This window comes from Arvicola amphibius, chromosome 12 (assembly GCF_903992535.2).
Source record: "Arvicola amphibius chromosome 12, mArvAmp1.2, whole genome shotgun sequence".
In the NCBI taxonomy this organism is placed as follows: domain Eukaryota; kingdom Metazoa; phylum Chordata; class Mammalia; order Rodentia; family Cricetidae; genus Arvicola; species Arvicola amphibius.
Genome location: NC_052058.2, coordinates 20,131,135 through 20,153,365, shown reverse-complemented (window position 1 = coordinate 20,153,365; position 22,231 = coordinate 20,131,135). Strand labels below are relative to the sequence as shown.

The window sequence follows — 22,231 nt, the reverse complement described above, 5'->3', positions numbered from 1 at the left end:
TTCACCTGTTAAAATTAAAGAAATGTGAAGGCTTCTGCTAATTTTAAATATGGTAAAGTAAGATCTGACTTGTCTCAAGTCATGGAGCCAAACAGGAATGAAAGCAGAATTAAGAACTTAGCCTGTGAACTGTCTACATAGAAGATATGAAAAAAGACATTTTTATAAGCATGGTCTTTACAGTGAGTCCCTGGATAGATAGATAGATAGATAGATAGATAGATAGATAGATAGATAGATAGATAGAGAGAGAGATAGAGAGATAGAGAGATAAATAATAGATAGATGATAGATAGGTAGATAGATAAATAATATATAGATAGATAATAGACAGGTACATAGATGATAGATAGATGATAGATAGATAGATAGATAGAGAGAGAGAGAGATAAATAATAGATAGATGATAGATAGGTAGATAGATAAATAATATATAGATAGATAATAGACAGGTACATAGATGAGAGAGAGAGAGAGAGATGATAGAGAGAGATAGATAGATGATAGATAGATAGATAGATAGATGATAGATAGAGATAAATAATAGATAGATGATAGATAGGTAGATAGATAAATAATATATAGATAGATAATAGACAGGTACATAGATGATAGATAGATAGATAGATAGATAGATAGATAGATAGATAGATAGATAGATGATAGATACATAGATAGATACATAGATAGATACATACATAGATAGATACATAGATAGATTCTAAAGATTCTCTCAGGTATCAATGTTCCATTAATCTGAAAAAAATTAATACTCATTTGTCTGGAATTGGTAACAGGTTCCAAAATATATAATTTTAGGAGAAGAAAAATTTTAGCGTGCCTATTAACAGAATAGTTCAACATTTAGTGACATCTTTTTAAGTTACCTTTATTGGGCTTTTTAAATAAAGAAATTAGAGAGTTCTGTGTGTGATCTTTAGTTAATGTATATTTTGGCAACTGTAGAGAAAACCTTCACAGAACAATAATGTTCTCATGACTTTGAGTGTGTTTCATAGCCTTACATACACAGACTTTGCTAAGAGCTCTGTGTGCAGATGGTTCACGTCTACAGGAGGTCATAAAGGAAGACTTAGAATTGCAGGAAAGCATTTAAATTCTGAGGGGCAAATGACTCAAATTATCAGTATTTTAGTTCAAAACGTATTTTGTAACATGTCTTGTGTAAGCTCTAGCATTTTAATGTTCCATATCAAATACTCCCAAAGGCTTCTCTTTTTAAAACTTAAGCTTTATTAATTATTCTTGGGTTTTGGTTCTGTGAGACAGAGACTGTTCATGTAACAATGGCTGCCCCAAACTCATGTCAGTCTTTAATGCAGCCTCCCAAGTGCTTAGCACCTGACTGTGAACTATCAAAGTCTGATTTTGAAAACCAAAGACTTACATACTTTAGAATTAATAATTCAGAGGAACTATGTATCATTTTTTGAACATCATCTAATTGTGTATAACATTTTAAAATAGCTACAATATAGTATCATAATATTCACACTTTGATGTTGACCATCACAAAGCTTCCCCTCACACTTCTATAACTGTTACCAATTCTTCCCACCTAAACTGCTATTCTTGCTGCTTTGGTTGTGAGTCTAGCTTTTAATAGCTGACCCATCTCTTTTGACCCTCTAACTGATATTCTTAACTCTTTCAGTCTTCTCTCTAGAAAACAGGTGGGTAGATAGGTAGATAGATGATAGATGGATAGATAGCTAGAGAGATAATAGATGTGGATGATATATATGTAGATAACTCTTTCATCTTAGAAATTAAAAATAGGGCCTAACATTCGGAATGCACTCTATCACAACTGTATTCCCAACCATTTTATTTTAATTTTGAGATAAGTTTTTATAATGTTGCCCATGTTGGTATTAAATTCACTGTTAGCCCAAGGCCTTCAACATATAATCTACCTGCCTAGACTCCCAGGTAGCTGGAAGTACAGTCTCATGACACCATATCTGACCCTCTATTACATTTGCATAGTTTTGTCATTTCAAGAATGCCTGAGCATTATGGTTCACATCTGCAATCTCAGCTCTTGGAAGGCTGAGGCAAGATAAGTATTATGAGTTCAAATCCATCTCGGGCTAGATGAGCTGCTTTTGTTGTAAAACACATGCAGCGACTGCCAAAACAAGTATCTGTATGTGTTCTCTCGGGTGTGGGTGAAATTCTTTTCATCATTATCTTTAAGTCTTTAATAGATTTGACCTGAATTTTTAAGAATATTATTTAAAATAATGAAATGATCTATTTCTTTCTTAATTGAAAATGGTTTCTTAGGTCTTAAAAATGTAAAACGTACATTCTGTCTTGAAAGTTGAGTTTCATTAGATTTTCCAGTTAGAACCTTTTAGAGCTTATCTGTTTCTTATGCAGGGGTAGATACTGGATTTTAATTAACATTTATTGAAGAGACTATACTCTCCTTGTGGTGTATTTTATAGACAACTAGAGACCAGTTGACTGCATGTTTTATTTCTATTCTGTGGACTTATGTCTTTCCTCTTGCCAGTATCATATTGTTTTTATTACTATAGTTTTGTGACATGCTTTTGAAATTATGGCATGAGATCTCCAGTACTAGTCTCCTTCTGAGGCTTGGTTTGGCTATTGCTAGTCTTTACTAGTTCCAACTCAGTGTTAGAATTGATTTTCTTATTTTTTGTAAGACCTGAATTCCTAAGAATTTTGATAAGGATTATGTTGAATCTGTAGATCTCTTCATATTATACATGGATTAATTTATTCTTCTAATGCATAAAAAGTGGGAAGTTAATTTATTTATTTTCATTGTTTATAATTTCTTACATCAGTGTTATCTAAATTTCAATGTATATGTTTTTGATTCTTTTGGTTCAATTTATGATCAGGAATTTCTTTGTTTTTCTATGAGATTTATATAAGAAATAATTTCTAAATTCATCTTTCATGTAGTTCATTATTAATATATAGAAATAAGGTGTTTGTGTGTTACTTTCTGTTTTAATTTCTTTTCTATTAGATTTGTTGGTTTCACAATTTCTATAAAGTATAGAGTTTTTAACATATTACAGCTTCTTATTTTTCAAACAAACTATTTTCATTATCCTCTTCTTATTTAGATCATGTTATTTCTTTTTCCTAATTGTATTACTTTTTCCTAATTGGCTATTAGCTCCAGAATTGTGTTGGATAAAAGTATCACAAGTGAATACTCTTATCTTGCTCCTGATCTTAAAGGGAAAGTTTTTTTTATTTTTACAAACTCTTCATTACAATATTAGCTATGTGCACTTTAATATGTGGAATTTATTGTGTTGAGGTAATACACTTTCTATTTTGTCAAGAATTTTTATAGTGGAAAAATTGTGGAATTTTGTCAAGTGAGGGTTTTTTGGCACTGATTGAGATCTGATGTGATTTTTCATTTCTTTTCTTAATGTGATGTATCCATTTATTTAATCTGTGTATCCTGATACATGTTGGCATCTAAAGAGTGAATTCCACTTGTCCTCCTGTAAAAGCCTTTTGATTCCCCAGAATATTCAGTTTGCAGGCATTCTTTTGAAAAGTCTGCCTCTCAGTTAATCAAGATTATGCACAAAATCTAATAGGTAGATGGATTCCTGGGGATGTAAACCTACCAGGAGTAAGTCATTAAGAAATACAAAGTCTGGTCAGTAGTCAGAAATCAGAAAATGTCAGTACAGCAAAAGCCTCTTGGTTCTTCAAGAACCTGGGCCTGTAACTTTCTTTTATTTGGTGGATTAGTCAGACTCTGATAGCTGTAAGGCCTTCCTATAAAAGATAGTGGGAAATGTCCTCTTTTCTTAAATTTTCAACAGTTTCGGAGTGGTTCGAATTATTTATTTTAGTGTTTGGTTGAATTAGTCAGTGAAGATATCTGGTCCCAGGATTTGCTATCCTGACATTTTCTGATTTCTGACTGCTGTCCAGACTTTCTATTTCTTAATGTTTTACTCCCGGTAGGTGTACATTCCCAGGAATCCATCCATCTATTCAATGGTGTGGGTTTTATTTTCATCTAATTGTTGGTAGTTATTTTTGGAGATCCTTTCTCTTTGTGTGACATCAGTTTTCTTTTTTTTTCTTTTTTTTTTTTTTTTTTTTTTTTTTTTTGGTTTTTCGAGACAGGGTTTCTCTGTAGTTTTTTTTAGAGCCTGTCCTGGAACTAGCTCTTGTAGACCAGGCTGGCCTCGAACTCACAGAGATCCGCCTGCCTCTGCCTCACGAGTGCTGGGATTAAAGGCGTGCGCCACCACCGCCCGGCATTCTTTTTCTTTATTTTATTTATATTTTAGTTTCTTATATGTCCTTTGGGAATAGAATGTGAAAATGTTAAAGAGTCTTTTTTTCAAGAACAATTCATGGTATACCCACACAATTCAAAGTTAACAAAAGCATTCAGTTTTACAATATGAATTACCTTTCAAATCTCCATTACATTTTTTTTCAAAAATGATGTAAAAAATCGCAATGTATCCTATATTATTTGAAAAGGAATAAGCATCTATTCTGATGCATAAGCACTTCATGTGTTGAAATTTATTTTCAAGTTAGGAATTAGAAAAAGTACAGACATTATGTTTGTTTAATTAGCTTGCATTACTATGCTATATAGGAAAAATAAGTATTAATAAGTTGCCTATATGACAAGAGATTGACAGTGGTAGCAGTGGTAAATGAAGGTGATGAGGGCCAGCATAAATATTTTTGATGAAATTTCATAAGAAGACAGAAGAACTATTCAGGCTCCATACTCACTTCTCTTTCTATCCTGTCAGCTGCACAAATTACCTGGTTTCCAGAAAGCAGTCTTCAACAAAGAAGGTTTGGTATGAGATTCGATGGCACTGTGTTCTCTTTAACTCCTGCCCTTAGGAACAGTTCTTAGTTTAGGATGTTTTTAATATTTAATATTTCTCAAAGATGGAGAACTGTTTGAATCTAAATGTAAAGAAATCCTCATTTTTTACCCCAATCATTTGATTCCAAAATAAAAAGAGAACAATTTTTAGAACCATTTGGGACATGAGAAACAGTATCCCTGAATACCAGTCACTTTTTCCAGTGAGATTACCCCCATTTGACAGGGAAGAATTTTTTTTCTAGCATGATATTATATTTATTTATATGATTTGTACAAATTTCACAGAATTGGGATACAATTAACCGAAACAGATGATTCCCATGTGACCAGTAACAGCATGCTGTTTTTCTCTAGCAAAGTCCTAAGGGAGGGAGTTGGAAAGATGAAAAGATAAAGAAGATAGAAAAGCTGAGATCAGGAGGTCTTGCCAAGCTGTCTTATGTCAAGAACATTTTAAGAAATATAACATCTTGCATACTATCTGCAGGAGGAAAATGGAACAGAGTAAATGGAAAGTTAATCAAGCAATCTTATGCAAAGGGAAAACAGGGTATAACAAAGGCACCATAGATCAAGCACACAACAGCCTTGAAACTTATTACTGTATTCCCTTCGAGTGGGAAGGTTAGGTTTTCATTTTCTAATCTCCCAATTTTCCTAAGGTTTTGGTTTCAAGTCATCATTAGCCTCTACAAGTATAGTCCTGGTTTTATTTTTTTATTTTTTTAAAGATTAATATTTATTTTTATTTATTTATTTATATTAAAAATTTCCCTTTTTTAGTTGCTGCTATTCCTCTGAAAGCAACTATTCCTGCTTCTCTCTCTCTCTCTCTCTCTCTCTCTCTCTCTCTCTCTCTCTCTCTCTCTTTCCCCTCTCTCCCTTCCTTTTCCCAATCCATTCCCTTCCCCCAATAAAACTCTTCAATTAAAAAAAATTTCCATCTCCTCCCCTTCTCACACTTCCCTCCCCTCCCCTCCACACATACACCCACTCCCTCCCTCTCCAGGCCAAAGAACAGTCAGGGTTCCCTACACTATGGGAAGTCCAAGGTCCTCCCAACTCCCCCCAGGTCCAGGAAGGTGAGCATCCAAACTGACAAGACTCCAACAGAGCCCGTCCATGCAGTAGAATCAAAGCCCAGTGCCATTATCCTTGGCTTCTCAGTCAGCCTCCACCGTCAGCCACATTCAAAGAGTTCGGTTTGATCACATGTTCCATCAGTCCCATTCCAACTGGCCTTGGTGATCTCGATAGGGAAGAATTTTTAAGAGGAACTTGATAGATAGAGCTGTTGCAGAGGAAGTGCACCCTCAACTAGTTCATTAATTGGACTGGGCCAGCTCCGTCGAATAACATACTGTGGACTTGCATGTGGATGGAGGTTGACCATTCTTGAATATTATTGTCTTTGCTGATTTGTTCATGCAGAGTTTGCTGAAGAAGCATGAAGCTGTGGAGAATGACTTTGCTGTGCATAAGACCCGAGTACAAAATGTGTGTGCACAAGGAGAGGATATTATTAGTAAGGTGAGTTCTTAGGGGTTTGTGACCTTTTCTGAAAGCACTTGGTCCAAATACAGAAACAAGAACAGTGATGAAATTACCTATAGAAAGTAATAAAAAAAAGAATTATATAGAGATTCTTTTGAAATTACATGTAATTGTGCAGCTCATGGATGGCTTTGAACTTGCTGTGTAGACCAGGGTGGCCTTAAATCCACAGAGCTCTGCCTGGCTCTGTCTTCATCTCTGCCTCTGCTTCCTAAATGCTGGACTTGAAGAAGTGCTCAACCATGCTCAGCCCATAACACAGACTTTTATTAATCTCTTCAAAGCAGAATTCATTTGTTTTCTCCAGCAGCCTGTTGCCCACTCAATTGGTATTTTCTAAAAATTAATTTTTTAAGTCCCTATATGTTCTTCTTTCAGACTTCCATAAAAATACATTGTTGAATCTTTTCCAATCTCTGTAAATCTTAAAACTAGTTTTGACTATTATAATAGTTAGGATTTCCATTGCAGTGGTAAATACCAGGATCAAAAGAGCTTGAGGAGTAGAGTTTATTTCATTGTATGCCTCTAGTTAACAGCCCATCACTGAGAGAATTCCAGGCAGTAACTGGAGCAGGGCAGGAACTTGGAGGCAGAAACTGAAATAGAGGCCATGAAGGAATGCTGCTTACTAGCTTGCTGCCCTTGGCTTTCTTAGCCTGTTTTCTGCCCACAATGACCTTGGCCCTCTCACACCTATCAGCAATCATCAATCAATAAAATGCCTCCCACATACTTATGCACAGGGCAATCTGGGTGTGACATTTACTCAATTCAATTTACCTCCTCCCAAGTGACTCTAGCTTGTGTTGAGTTGACATAAAACTAGCCCATACATCCATAGAGTATCCCAAGAGCCTTAAATTCATTATCTGCCGGACTTCTTGAGAAGAAGACAACATGAGAACCTCCTAATAATTTGCGAGTCTCTTTCTGCTTGTATTATCCTTACAAAGTCTCATGGATCCCTTAAATGGAGATTACTCTATGTCTTCCAGAAGCTTCATAAATAAAATCACCCTTGAGTATACAAATATGCCACTATGGTCCAAATGCTAGAATGGAAATATCATTCTTTTATACATACCTGGGATGGAGTAATTACAATAGACCTAGAGTATAGTAGTTGGGTATTTTGGAAAAGGAATTGAGAGCTTTTTACTGGTGCCAAAGAATCACGTTTCTAGTCCCTCAGCATGTCTGCCTAACTTCTTCTTTCAACCTTGGTATCACAGGAAGAAACTCAAAACAAGGATAAGGTTTCCACCAAGATCCAAATTTTGAATGAAAACACAACTTCTCTGGCCAAGGCATTAGCTGCTTGGAAGTCACAACTGGATGATGATCATGCCTTCCAGCAGTTTAACTGGAAGGCAGACGTGGTGGAATCATGGATAGGTATGAGAAGCTGGGGCTGCCATCCTTGGTTCAAAGAATACTATTTGAAGAATGGTCTCTGGATTTTTTCTTTATCTCTGGTAATAAGATAAACTATTCATTTTTATTCCTTTTGGACACAATTACAAACGTGTGCATGTGCACACGTTCACACATACACAGGGATACTAGAGAATTAAGTGTTATAAACCCAGAGAACACTGTTGTTAGGGACTGATAAATTCATGTATGATTCAGGAAGCAAAATATTCCACAAAATCGAGGTATGGGTGGAGGGGAGGGGAGGGAAGGGGGAGAAGGAGGGGAGGGAAGGGGGAGAAGGAGGGGAGGGAGGGGGGAGGAGGAGGGAAGGAGATGGAAATTTTTAAATATAAAAAAAATAAACCATGAGGAGAAAAAAAAAATCTCCTAGGAAAGAAATGGCAGTATATGTAGATTTGTTAGTAATTCATGTTCAATCTTCAACTTTTCTTCATTTCATAATTCAGTGTTTCTTCTGCACTTAGCAGTCTTAGTTTTATCCTAAGGACAGAAGCCACTTTTCCCACTGCATGTGTATTCCAGAGTCACCTGTTCTGAGAAGGAGGGAGCGTTCTCACTGACTACTACAAATAATCATCTACTATTCCCTCCTGACTCTGTTTTCTAGGTGAGAAGGAAGCAAGTCTGAAGACCAAGACCAACGGTGCAGACCTCACTGCATTCCTCACACTCCTGGCGAAGCATGTGAGAGAAGGATGCCATGTCAATGGGGCCAGGGAGGCCAATATTTATAATTCAATTTGCATATAATATGCTCTATCTATCTATCTATCTATCTATCTATCTATCTATCTATCTATCTATCTATCATCTCCATCCCCTCGAGGCCTTGCTCCAGGTGTTTTTCACCTTGAATTTTGTCAAGAGTCAACTTTTGACTTTTCTGATTTCCTCCATTTGTGTATCCTATTAATTTCTGTAATCTGGCCATTTTGTTGCCATAACTAAATGTTCAATTAGGGCTGAGGTGATGTCTCAGTGGGTAAAGTACTTGCTTCACAAACATGAGGACCTGAGATCAGACCCAGCACCAGCCCTGGGAGGCAGAGAGAAAGATCTAGGAAATGTATGCTTCTGCATTTAACAAGAGAATCTTCTCTCAGAAAAGACAATGTAGAGAAATCAGGAAAACACCTAATGCCAACCTATAGCCTCAGCATAGACACAGACACACACATATAAACATTCCCACACAGACAGAAAACAAAAGTTCAACCTTCCAATAAGTATACACATAGCTTGTTTTAAAAAGAGTATTTCATTCATAGTATAATGCTGTTAGTTCAAACAGTACAAGAAACAACAAGGTTTCTTGGCAAATGGGAAGATCATAGGAGGAAGGATGAGATCATAAAGGAAGTAAGAAAGATACTGGAGCAACGCAAATCTCCCCAGTGCACATTGGTTCAAGTGGTCTAAGGACGTCTTGTTCAGTACTATCTCTTAAAGAACCCACAGCATCATCATTGCATAGAGGATGAAGCCTTTCACATGGTGTCTTTAATAAATACTATATTTTTGAATACCATGCTACTTCCTGATTTATTGCTTTGTTGGAAAGGTAAATCTGATTACATTCAAGGGAATTAATTCACAAATTTCATTTGATGCTTTAACACCTGCTCCACCAAACTCTCTACTTTTGGTTCATGAATTAAAAGGATACAAAATATATCCTCTGAGTAAGGATTTCCACACCTCATTTGCTCCTTTTCCTAAGCTCTTTAAGTAGAACATCTGCTTGGTAGATCCTGAAGTCAGCTCTCGGACATCACAAGAAATCATGCCTAGCATCTGAGGTTGTTCATATAATTTCTGCTTGACTCCTAGGACACCACCTGCTCAGCTTTGGAATCTAAAGTGCCTTGAAATTAAAATGCAGAGGAATAATGACTCCACAATCTTGCAGTTCTCTTTCTATAGCATCTGCCAAAATGGATGCCCCAATTCCCCAGAATGGCTATTTCTGTCCTTTTAATGGCATGTGATTGCCAAAGGCTCAGAGGTGCTTTCCTGTGAATGGCTCACCCTGCTCAGCTTATTCTTGGAAGGGAAAAGTGGAGTGAATATTGACATCGCTGCAATACTCTTCCTTTCAGGCATCATAGGCCCTCCATTTGTAACTACCTCAGTTGCTTTCTGAGTCTACTCAAACAATAAATGTTTCGATAATTTTGAAATTGTTCTCAGAAGGGCTGGAGAGATGGCTCAGCAGTTAACAGTACTGACTACCCTTCCAGAAGACCTTGGTTTAATTGCCAGCACCCACATGGTAGTATCAACTATTTGAAATTCCAGTTCAAAAAGACCTAATGTCTTTTTCAGGTCTCCACAGGCATCCATGCAGATAAAATGCCACACACAAATAACAAAATAAATACAATCAAATTTTTAATTATTCTAAAAGGGGGAATTAGTATAAAGTGCTAGGCTTTAATCCCAGCACTTGAGAGACATAGGCAGAAACAGACAGAGGGAGGCAAATGAGGGCACATTGTTAACAGAGATTTCTGTCCCACCCAGTCCCGCAGCCATTCATTCCCACAGAAACACACAGAGGCATACATTAATTATAAACTGGTTGGCCTATTAGCTCAAGCTTCTTATTAACTCTTATATCTTACATTAACTCATAATTCTTTTCTGTGTTAGCCACATGGCTTGGTACCTTTTGTCAGTGTGGCATCCTCATCATGCTTCCTCTGTGTCTCGACTGCAGACTGACTCTTTCCTCTTCCCAGAATTCTCCTGTTCTTGTTGTCCCACCTCTACTTCCTGCCTCGTTGTTCTGCCTATACTTCCTGCCGGGCCACTGGCCAATTGCTGTTTTAGTAAAACAATACAAGTGACAGGGTACAAGACTATTGTCCCACAGCAGCACACATCTATTAGTTTGAGGCCAGCCTGATATTCATAGTGACACACTCCAGCCAGTAAGTGCTACCTAGTGAGAACTTGTATAAAAAAAGAGATGAGAAGAGGAGGAGGAGAAGGAGAAGGAAGATAGAAGTGCTCTGATGCAAGTCACTCTGTTAAAACTCACTTAGCAGTCCTGAATTTTGTGACTTTGATATTAACATTTCTGCAAAAATTTAATTTCTCTAACCAGTACGTACAGAGCTTTTTTGAGTTTTTGAGGGGTTTTTTTTGAGTTTTTTGAGTACCCAAGGCCCCTAACAGTGTACTGCCTTTACTCTAAGAGTAGAGTGTAACAATGTAAGAAATTCTTAGAACCTATGTGTGTTATAAGAAGAATATCATTTTAATTGTAAATATTTGAAATATCACATTATGTCCCATCCCCTTAACAATTTTATTCCTACTGTATAATCATATATATGTATATATACACACACATGCGCATTCACACACACACTAGTACTTAACCATAATTCCAAATTCAGATATTTATTCTCAAAATTACAATTTTTGTCCTTAGACCACTTTCTAACCACATTTTTTAACATACCCTATCAAGTTAACAATTGCCATTTAACCATGATAAAAGTCTGTTAGGACACAGATGTGCATGGTCCTTTGGATGCATCACTGAGCCTGTTCATTGCTTCTGTTTTTATCTTCTAAGGACACACTGGATGCCAGTCTTCAGAGCTTCCAGCAAGAACGACTTTCTGAAATCACCGATCTGAAGGACCAGCTTGTGGCTGCTGAGCATAGCCAAAGCAAAGCCATTGAGGAGCGACACGAAGCGTTGTTGAAGCGCTGGGAGCAACTGCTGGAAGCCTCTAAAGATCACAGGCAGAAACTACTAGAGAAGCAGCTGCCTTTACAGAAGGTGAGAAAGGGGGGAAGGGAACAAAAACAGAGTAAGGTGAAAAAGGAAGTGCAATGAAGTATGATAGGGTCTCAGTTATCTGGTTATTAGCCAGAGAATTCAGACACGGTAACTAGAAACCTAATTTGTAAAATTTATAGATATTTCAGGACAAAGAAAACGATCAACAAAACATTATTATTGAGCAAGAAGGAATTAATTTTCTTAGAGTGAATAGAAGGTCTTTTTGTTTGGTGTTCAATGGGTTAAGAGATTTTATGTTGACTTAGGCTGGAAGCCAGCCACATACAGTGGGAGAGGTGGACAGAACCAGAGTGTGGAAAGCCTTTTTACACAAAACTAAAACTGTCACAAAAGCAAGTTCTGTATGTTTCTCTAACCTAGATAAAAGGGTCACTGGAAAGGTAGCTGTAAAACATGTTCTCAGCGTATCTCCCTGACTAAGAGGGCATCCTTGAGTGTGTTACTGCTAAACCTTGTTCTGCCCTTTTAAGATACAGGAAGATGTTTTCATCCCCTTCTGCTTTTCTGAGTTCTTCCTATTAGATGAGATAATGGATCTAGGAATGCAGTGGTCTGGTAGATCTAAGAGTCTATAAAGTGTCTTTCCAATGGTAACTTCTGAGGCATATTAAATGACATATTAAATGACAACCATAAGGCATATCAACAATAAAAAAATGCCAAGCTGAATGTGGTTGTGCATGCCGAAAATTCCAGATTTCTGACTCAGGCAGAAGCAAAAGGATCAAGAGTTCTAGGCCAGACTGGATTCTATAGCAAGATTCTGTCAAAGAATTTAAAGACTGGTAGTGAATCCCAATGCATAAGTCGGTGGTAGGACACTAGCCAGGTATGCACAAGGCTCTGGTTTTGATATTCAGCACCACAGAAAAACTTGTTCAGAACAGTCAGTGATGTTACTATTTCTAGATGAGAGAAGCAACTGTACTTGACAATAACTTAATGCAGGGAGTTAGAACAACTCACAAAGTCTCAACCCCTGGTTAATCCCTATTCTATTAAAGGATATACACACAGCAGAAATAAATCTTAAGTGAAAATATAAAACAATTACATTGGCAGCTTTCTGTGCATATATACATTCAACAAAGAAAGTTACTTGACTTTCTTACTCAGTTTTCCTTAATTTTGAATAACAAAACATATTTTAAGTTTTTATTATAAATATTCAATCAATCTATAATACTCCTAATAAAACATGAAATGGTCTATAAATCTTATTCATTTTCTTTGTGTTTATTTTAACATATGAATTACTGAAATTAGTGTAGGATAATCACCTTCTCTAGTTAGAAAATTTTTCTTCTAACTAGTTTAAATTGGAAGAAGAAAATTTATTTTCATAATTGCTCAGACTAGTCATGCAGACGATTCAACCAGTTGAGTTAAAAAAAAAAAAAACCCATAGTGTACTTTGGATCTGGTGTACTTATCACTTCTTGTTTGGAGCTGTCTATGATTTTTCTGTCTCCAAGTCATATAAATTTAGCATTCTTTGACCATGTGGGTAGCTCTGGACAACACTGTAGGAGCATGGAGGTCATGCATGAAGCGTAGGTCCATGTGTAGAAGATGGGTTTAATCCATGACTTTTAAAATTTAAAGGCATCAGATGAGATCACAGGGTTTGGAAAGGAAGGTGGGAAAGTGGCTTGGTGTTGGCAAAGAATTGTATTGGTAAGCCATCTACAAAAGTTGAAGGGGAAGAAGAGGGAGTGGGTAAAGGATAGAACAGAGTTGTTTGGTTTGTGTCAGTCATTCTCTTTGATTCTCATTTATCACTTGTTTCTAAGTGTATCCCATGCCAGGTAGGACTGTGATCAAGACTTCCAAACAAGAAATACGGTGATTGAAACTACCACTGCCTCCCTCAAAGTCACGGAGGTAAAAGGACATTCTGAGCCAGTCACTCTCTTCATCTTTAGATGGTAGGAAGATTAGAGAATTTCACAATGAGAAAAGGCTAAACCCTGGTAGTTCCTCTAACTTATATTCATCTCACCTTATCAGAGCATCCCTGCTAATTTCAGTCTCACAAGTTGAGATTGCTGCTCTGCAAGTATTTGAAGACACTATTTTTATCCTCAATAGTCTCTTCTCTTGAGAGACATTTTCAGAAGCAATGAGGGTGTCTTTTTTGCAGGCTGAGGAGCTATTCATGGAATTTGCACACAAGGCTTCAGCCTTCAACAACTGGTGTGAGAATGCTGAAGAGGACTTGTCAGAGCCCGTGCACTGTGTCTCCCTGAATGAGATTCGGCAGTTGCAAAAGGAACACGAGGCCTTCTTGGCCTCTCTAGCCGGGGCTCAAGAAGACTTCAACCATTTATTGAAGCTAGACCAGCAGATTAAAGCCTTAAATCAACCAAGCAGTCCTTATACCTGGCTAACAGTGGAGGTACTGGACAGGATCTGGAAGCACCTGCCTGACATCATCAAGGTATCCTGGGGGACAACCCAGGCTTCTTCTGCTATAGGAAACATGACCAGTGAACCTATATGGAAGATGGAGGTCTTAGGGAAAAGAGGGGAATGTTGTCATTAATTACACTGTGGCAGAAGTCAAGAACCAAAACTATCTAAGGAAAACTGGAAAGTATATATATATATATATATATATATATATATATATATATATATACATACATACATATCTCTGTCACAATAAGTATATCTTATGGTTTGTTGTCTTGGAGTTTGTGGAAAAATAAAAAAATGACTGAAGTAAGCAAAATAATATGATAGATGATAGATAGATAGATAGACAGACAGACAGATAGATACAGACAGATAGATAAATAGATAGGTCACATCGATGTGTACCTGTGGAAGACAGGTTCACATTGGAATAGAGATATGTACCTATACCTACAAAGTGATTCTTTTATAATAAAAATTATTCCTTCCTTGTGAATCATCTCTGCTCTTTGTTGCTTGTAGGAGCGGGAACAGGAGTTAAAGAAAGAAGAGGCTAGGCAGATCACGAACTTTGAAATGTGCCAGGAGTTTGAGCAGAGAGCCAGTGACTTCCTCAAGTGGATCCAGGAGACCAGGTCTGCTGTGCTTTCTTCAAACCAAGCCCCCCACATATACTGTTTTCAATAGGGATAACATATGTGGCAGAAGGAAGTAGTATGTCCTCTGTCCTTATGGCCATTTTTTGATTCTGTTTATCTGCTTTCACAATCCCATACTTTGTCCATTATTCTCACCCACCCTTTTTATTTTCTTCTTGATACTCATACTTCTCTTCCTATTGTGTATGCTTATACTTCAACATGATAGTCCTGTGACTGTATGCCACATTGCACTTTATAAAGTACTTCAAGACCCATTATGTACTTAACTGTCAGACCAACCTTGAAAAGTGCAGAATGTATCTTATTTCCTTTGTTTAAAAGCGTGGAAAGTTCAAGCAGAAAAATTGTCTTACTCAAGGTCACAGATGTACTTATTGACAAGACCAAAAACAGAACCTACAGTGAACATCTAATACCAAGCCATTATATTGCCTGCCAACTAAAGCCATAATGAAAATGGAGTAGTATAATATAGCCTAATTTCATTTATTATGTGCAAGATGTATGTGAAGATGATGTGTATCACATCTTCTGAGTAAATGACCTGGAAAAGGGGATATATTAAAAGTATACTATGTTAGAACAAATGGCCAAAGTATGAAGACTATGCCCATTAAGCAGGTCAGTAATGTGGTATTTTGAGGTTTAGTGTTTTGGATGGATGATCCATAATTAATGCTTCTACACAAAAGAAGAAGAAAAACTGCATTTTATCTGAAAACATACATCTGGCTGAGGCTGTATGAATCAATACATCCCCCTTTGCCCCTGGTTTTGATTCCTACATTACCCTGTGGTGTGTGCTAGAGATTTAGCATACTGATTGCTTTGTCCCAAAGGGGAGAACTTCACAAAGTCTCTGAGTTTCCCCAAGTACCAGAGGTTTTGGAGCATATAGATGGATGGGTTCCTATTATGTAACCAAAACAGACCTAAAATGTTTCATCAACATGACAAAATGGAATTATTATGTGTGCTAACGTATGTTTTCCTTCTTTCCTCTCGTGATTCACCGGCCGGTCCATCATGTCCAGGGCTTACTTTCTGGATGGGTCAGTATTTTCTGTAATTGTCTTTCTTCTATTATGTTGTCCTACACTAATTAGGGAAACTTTGGGGCTGAGGTATCCTATCTCATCATAATCTGGCAGTTCCTAATTAAATATTGGGGGGGCAAGAATAAAAAGTCATATTTTCTCTTAGTCCTACACTCTTAGTAGGTGGTACCTCGCTCACACATCTTACATGTAAAACCTTCATATCCAAGGAGAACTGTATCTATATGTTCAACCAACTATGGACTGAAAATGCTCAGAAAAGCTCTCTCTACTGAATATATAAACATCATTTTTGTCATCTTTCTCTTTAAAGTACTTAACAACTATTTAAATTGCATTAGGTATTATAAGCCATAAAGATTATACGCACATACTGCATGCCACATTTCCATTTTGTGACTGCAGCATGCATTATGTTGATCACCATAGAGCCCCCCAAGGATACCAAGGGATAACTACATTTGAGAGTAGAACTAAGAAAGACATGTGACACCTTCTTGTAAACACAGAAAACTAGGACTGGCTTTACTTTTCCTTTTCAACTATCTAGAAAGATAGACAGATAGAAGGCTTGTTTATTAAAATCAAGTGCCACGAAACTATTTTATGGAGTCTGTGTAATTTTAAAGAAACAGAAGCAATAAACTGCAGAGGCTTTGAGCTAATGGGTCTGTGAAATATGGATTTCTGTTTTAACAAATAATGTCTCCTTTTGATTCTTAATTAGATCATTGCTCAAGGAAACAGGAACTCTGGAATCCCAACTCGAAGCAAATAAAGTGAGTAATGTCGTGTTCACTAGCAGAAGACATGGCTTGAATTTTAAAAAGCACAGGGAAAACCACATAGAAGCAACCCAGTGATATTTTAGGTAGTGGTAACCTAAGGTTAAAACCAAGGTCAGAGTCCTACTCATGCCCATTTGCATTTTAACTATAGACCACCACATTATTGATACAGGCCTAAGTTTAATTCAATTTTTGAGTGTCTACTTCTGCGACAGTAAAACCGAGCTAATATATACATTAAAGATTGCTGATGTAACTAAAAGAGCAAATGTACATGTTTCTAGCCCATAACCTGGAGTGTCAATACATTTCTATTATTTGATGTAGCCAGATGATATAACTAAATGTAAATCTTTTCTTTTCAATTGAGGGAAGCAGTGATTTGAAGAGTATTTCTCAGTCTTACATGCTGTATTGCCTCTTTCCAGCATAAAAAAATAGTTAAATATAACTTGTTCCTAATGAGAGAAAAATAAGATGTCAGGTAGAGTTGATCTGCTTTATATTGAAGTTTTCACCCATCCCTGAGAGTCACTTTTTCCATCAACTCCTGGGTGAACATTTCCCCTTTGTTAGAATGCTTTGGGAAAATGTAGAAAATTTTTACATAATGTGCTTAGATGGTAACATCAAGCCATCATCGCTGATGATGAGGGAGTCTAGGAAATAGATACACTGAGAGCATTAGATAAGCCAGAGAGCTCAGCCCCAGTGAATGAAGATAATTCATAGTACAATGACTAGACCTGGTGGTGTCTGAGTTCCAGGATGACAGATATCATCTCTTATAGACTTCCTACTGTTTTACAAAGGGATGGTTGTGGATGTGAAGTAGTTTTCCTGAGTTGCTCATGCTTCATAGAGAATAAGGAGACCTTTGAAAATAAACAAATTTGGGGAATTCAGTCCCTTTTCCCTATCTTTTAGGTTGTAACCGCTGGCATGATTGACTGTCTCTCTTCTTTGTCTTTTTCCCAGAGGAAGCAAAAAGAGATCCAAGCAATGAAGCGACATCTGACTACGATTGAAGACCTCGGGGACAGCATGGAAGAGGCCTTGATCCTCGACATCAAATACAGCACCATCGGACTGGCCCAGCAGTGGGATCAGCTGCACCAGCTGGGGATGCGAATGCAACACAGTCTGGAGCAACAGATCCAGGCCAAGTAATGATGGTTTGAACTCAGGGCAAGGCGAGGGGCAGGTGATGTTAGATGCTGCAGTTTAACTAGGCTGGACTTAGGACACTGCTGAGATGCTAGGCATACCTACCATCCCAATATTCTCTCTTTTCTGCTCCACAATTGGGCCAATTGTCTTTGTACCAGGGTCTACTATGAAATAAGAGATGTACCCCTCCCTGTGTGTGTACACATCGTCTTTCTAGATGTTCATGTCCTCCATCCAGTTTTCAGGGTCCCTTTAACATCTTATGATTTTTCAAAAACTATTTCCTTTTATAAAATTCTGCTGATGATATAATATCTGGAATGGAAGTTTCAAATTGTGAACTAATGGGACATAAGAGAAGAACTTAATCTTTTCTAGATAAATTAAACCTATCACAGCAGGTTTATGTCACAATAGTCTTTGGAAGTTTTTTTTTTTGCACAATAGAAATTAACATTCATTTTCCGTAAATTACCTCATTATAAATAATTCTTTTCGAACTATTAAATTTCTGTTGAAGCTTTCAATTTTGCTAATGTACTGAAAAGCAGCCAAAGAAAATCCGTAACTGAATGAACATGGCTGTGTTCCAATAAAACTTTATTTGTAGACATTGAAATTTGAATTTCACCTGTTTTTCATGCTTCATGCAATATTTTTGTTTTGATTGTGTTCAACTATAAAGAAGTGTTAAAACCATTCTTTTATATTTTCTTTTTTTAAAAAAGAAAACTATCTTTTTTTCATTTTATGTACCAATCCCAGTTCCCACTCCCTCCCCTCTTCCCATCCCCTCAAACTTCCTCCCCCAACCTACCCCATTCACTCCTCAGAGTGCACATTGCTCCAAGGAAGGACCAAAGCCCTGCCCACTGTATCCAGACTGAGTAAGGTTTATATCCAAGGAGAATGGGTTCCAAAATGCCAGTACAAGCAGCAGGGATGAATCCTGAAGTGGCCAGTGGCCCAACAGTATGCCTCAGTTATACAGCTGTTACCCACATTCAGAAGGTCTAGCTTGATCTTATGCTAGTTCATTACCTGTCTGACTGGAGCTGATGAGCTCCCATTAGCTCCATCATGGTCTTGACCTCTTTGCTCATATTCTTAGTCCTCCCATTCTTCAATTGTACTTCGGAAGCTCAGTCCAGTGCTCCTCTGCAGGCTTCTGTCCCTATCTCCATCAGTTGCCAGATGAAGGTTCTATGGTGACATTTAAGATAGTCTTCAATCTGACTACAGAGCAAGGCCAGTTTTGGCACCTTCTCCACTATTGCTTGGGGTCTTAGCTGGGGTCATTCTTGTGGATTCTTAGGAGTTTCTCTAGTGCCAAGTTTCTTTCTAGCCCCATAATGGCTCCCTCAATCAAAATATATCTTTCCTTGCTCTCAATCTCTGATTTTCCCCCATCTTGAATATCCCATTCCTTGAACTTGAAAGTTCTTCTGCCTTCCTTTTCTCTTCTCCTCCTCCCTTTCTGCGCTCCCCTCTTCCCAACCCTAATGCTCCTAATTTTGTCAGTAGATATTGTCTATGTATGGTTAAAGCAGTTCTAGAAACATGGATTGTTTATAAACGAGAGGAGGCTGAACTTGGCTCCTGGAGCATAGCTTGGCACCCTCTGAACTGGATAACTCAAATGATACATTGTTCATTAGAATCTCTCTACCTTTCATATGGCAGTCCTTTGACATTTCCTGTTTCATTTCCAGAGTTAACTTATATTTTTTCCTTCTAGGGACACCATTGGTGTGAGTGAAGAGACACTGAAAGAATTTAGCACCACATATAAGTGAGTATAAATTCATAATTGGCTGATTTTTAGTATTCTAGAATGTTCAGAGTAAGTTTGCAAATAATAACTTCCCCCTCTATGTGTCTTGATGGTATCTTCAGTGAAGATCTAGTATAGGTACATTAATTAGCATCAGTATTAGTTTTTAATATCTGATTTTAATAATCTGTGAGATCCTGGATTTTGAAAGTAAAACATGTCTTTAAAACATTACTCAACTAGTGACTACATTTTCTCTATGAATTTGAGCTGTTTATAAGGGTAAAACTTGAGAGATGACTATTCAACAGTTTATGTTAGTTCTTCCTTTACTGGGTTTAACAAAACACTCAGAGAAACAAATAGATTCTCTGCTCTGTGTTCCAGCAATCTTATGGCATGCATTAAAGATCTAGTCAATATAACAGGACCTGATCTTTTTTGTTCTATCGTGGATCTTTCTTGAGCTTGAAAAAAAATGTTTTTGTTCTTTAGACACTTTGATGAGAATTTAACAGGGCGTTTGACTCATAAAGAGTTCAGGTCCTGCCTGAGAGGACTCAATTACTACCTGCCTATGGTAGAGGAAGGTGAACCTGAGCCCAAGTTTGAGAAATTCCTGAATGCTGTGGATCCAGGGAGGTAAGAAGAGGTTAAGGGTTGGGACTTGTCTTGAGATGAACAAAGAGTGAAATGGTCTTTGGAACACTGAATTAACTTATTTGAAAATGAGCAAATAAGACAACTGAGAAGCTTGCTTGCTTGTTTGCTTGCTTGCTTGCTTGCTTTGTTTGTTTGTTTGTTTGTTTGTTGGGATGGCTCGGAAGTAAATGGTGCTGGCCTCAACTTAGTCCCAAGCTCTACTGTTTTCTCAACTGGTGATTATGTTTATTCTGTAATTTCCAGCTATTTATGAGAGAGGGACTAGAAAATAAATATCCTCTCTTTTCTGTGAGCTCTTACGGAGAAATTAGTAATTCAAAGCCCACAGTTTATGGTGGAGTATTGGGTAGATGTTATAGTAAGAAGCTAATTCTTTCTGATTCTAAAGATGGAAGTGGAAAGGGGATTATTATCTGGGCACTGATAGGAAATGAAAGAAAAACCCTGGCTGATGAGCCGTGTAGACACTTCTGGGGTTTCAGAGATTTTGTAGAGGGTAATAGGGGGTCAGAACGGAGACAAGAACCCATGTGTCAGAGAGCCTGCTTGAAAGAGAACTAAAGAGGCTCTGACTTCCCTCTGGTCCTGAGATACTGCACAGGATGGAAGGAATACACATGGCTTGCCTTCAGAAGGCTCAGCTCCTGCTCTCTTTCTCCTACAGGAAAGGCTATGTCTCTCTGGAGGACTATACGTCATTCCTGATTGACAAGGAGTCAGAGAACATCAAGACCAGTGATGACATAGAAAGTGGATTCCAAGCCCTGGCAGAGGGCAAGGCCTATATTACCAAAGAGGACATGAAGCAGGTGAGAGAGATTTCTGCGTCTTCTGTGCTGACCCTGTAACCTTGGTTGGAGCCACCTTAACCTTGACTATTTCCTCTATAAATCCACCTATGGACCCACTGCATTGCCTCAGACCTTCTCTTCAACAATGTACCACTTGTTTCAGTTAAATCTTTTACCTTGCTCCAGATCCAAAACCTCTAAAGGTTTTCTACTGACTATTATAGTCAGTTCAATTCCTACAACTCAATTTTTCAACAATTTATTATCATTTCTACCTAATAAGCCTAACTTAGATAATAGAAATATTTGCTTCTGATGCCCATTGTTTATTGAATAGATAATGAGAAAATATGATATATATGTATTTATATAATTACCTTTATCTATTATCCATTATCAGATATAGATATAGTAGGGATGTGTGTGTGTGTGTGTGAAATTTATTGGGTCATGTGGGTCATAAGGAAAAATCCAAAGCTTGCAAGAAAATTAATGAATTTAAAAATTATTGTGTTAAGTGTGGCAATCAGGAGTCAAAAAAGCTAGTCTGAGTAATAGTCTGTCTCACCCCGGAGCCCTAGGTGGTGATGTCTGTAATCATGTTTATAGGTGGGTATGAATAGGGATAGACTGAGAAACTAGAAGGAGAACCACAGTGGGGAAAAGAGGGTTTGAAGCAGAAGTGGGGTCTGACAGAGCACATGTGATGTATAAAACGGACAGAGGAATTCTAAGGATGGAAGGGTACCGGACAGGCAGGAAGGTGGAGGAAATGAATGGGGGATGTGGAGATCAACAATAATAAATTGTGTTTGAAAGACCATAATGAACATAATGCAGCATATATTCATTTTTATCAGAAACGATTAAAGGAGGAGGTATGAAAAAGACTCAGGTAGAAATATGAATCATTTTTTTTCATTGGAGGTAATAAATTTATGAGAGAGGGCAGTGATAGGAACAAGGCTGCTTCTCCCGAAGACTCTCCATCTCCTGAGTTTAGGAATGGTAGGGAGCCCACACAGAGAACTAGTGCTGGATTTCTGTAACTGTCTTTCTCTTTCCAGGCTCTCACACCAGAACAAGTGTCGTTCTGCACCATACATATGCAGCAATATATGGACCCACGGGGTCGAAGTCAACCTGCTGGCTACGACTATGTAGGCTTCACCAATTCATTCTTTGGCAACTGA

General features: G+C 37.5%; 1 protein-coding gene across 1 annotated transcript in view; it reads left to right on the top strand.

Annotated features, from left to right (window-relative positions):
- Spta1 (spectrin alpha, erythrocytic 1) overlaps positions 1-22,231 on the top strand; it is a 71,204-nt gene extending 48,973 nt beyond the window's left edge. Inside the window, exons 40-52 of the mRNA XM_038349580.1 lie at positions 6,332-6,430; positions 7,690-7,852; positions 8,502-8,578; positions 11,481-11,690; positions 13,858-14,154; positions 14,655-14,767; positions 15,829-15,846; positions 16,580-16,631; positions 17,619-17,806; positions 19,549-19,602; positions 20,080-20,226; positions 20,912-21,056; positions 22,106-22,231. Coding sequence (XP_038205508.1) covers positions 6,332-6,430; positions 7,690-7,852; positions 8,502-8,578; positions 11,481-11,690; positions 13,858-14,154; positions 14,655-14,767; positions 15,829-15,846; positions 16,580-16,631; positions 17,619-17,806; positions 19,549-19,602; positions 20,080-20,226; positions 20,912-21,056; positions 22,106-22,231 — 1,689 coding nt within the window. The remainder of the gene's footprint in view (positions 1-6,331; positions 6,431-7,689; positions 7,853-8,501; positions 8,579-11,480; positions 11,691-13,857; positions 14,155-14,654; positions 14,768-15,828; positions 15,847-16,579; positions 16,632-17,618; positions 17,807-19,548; positions 19,603-20,079; positions 20,227-20,911; positions 21,057-22,105) is intronic.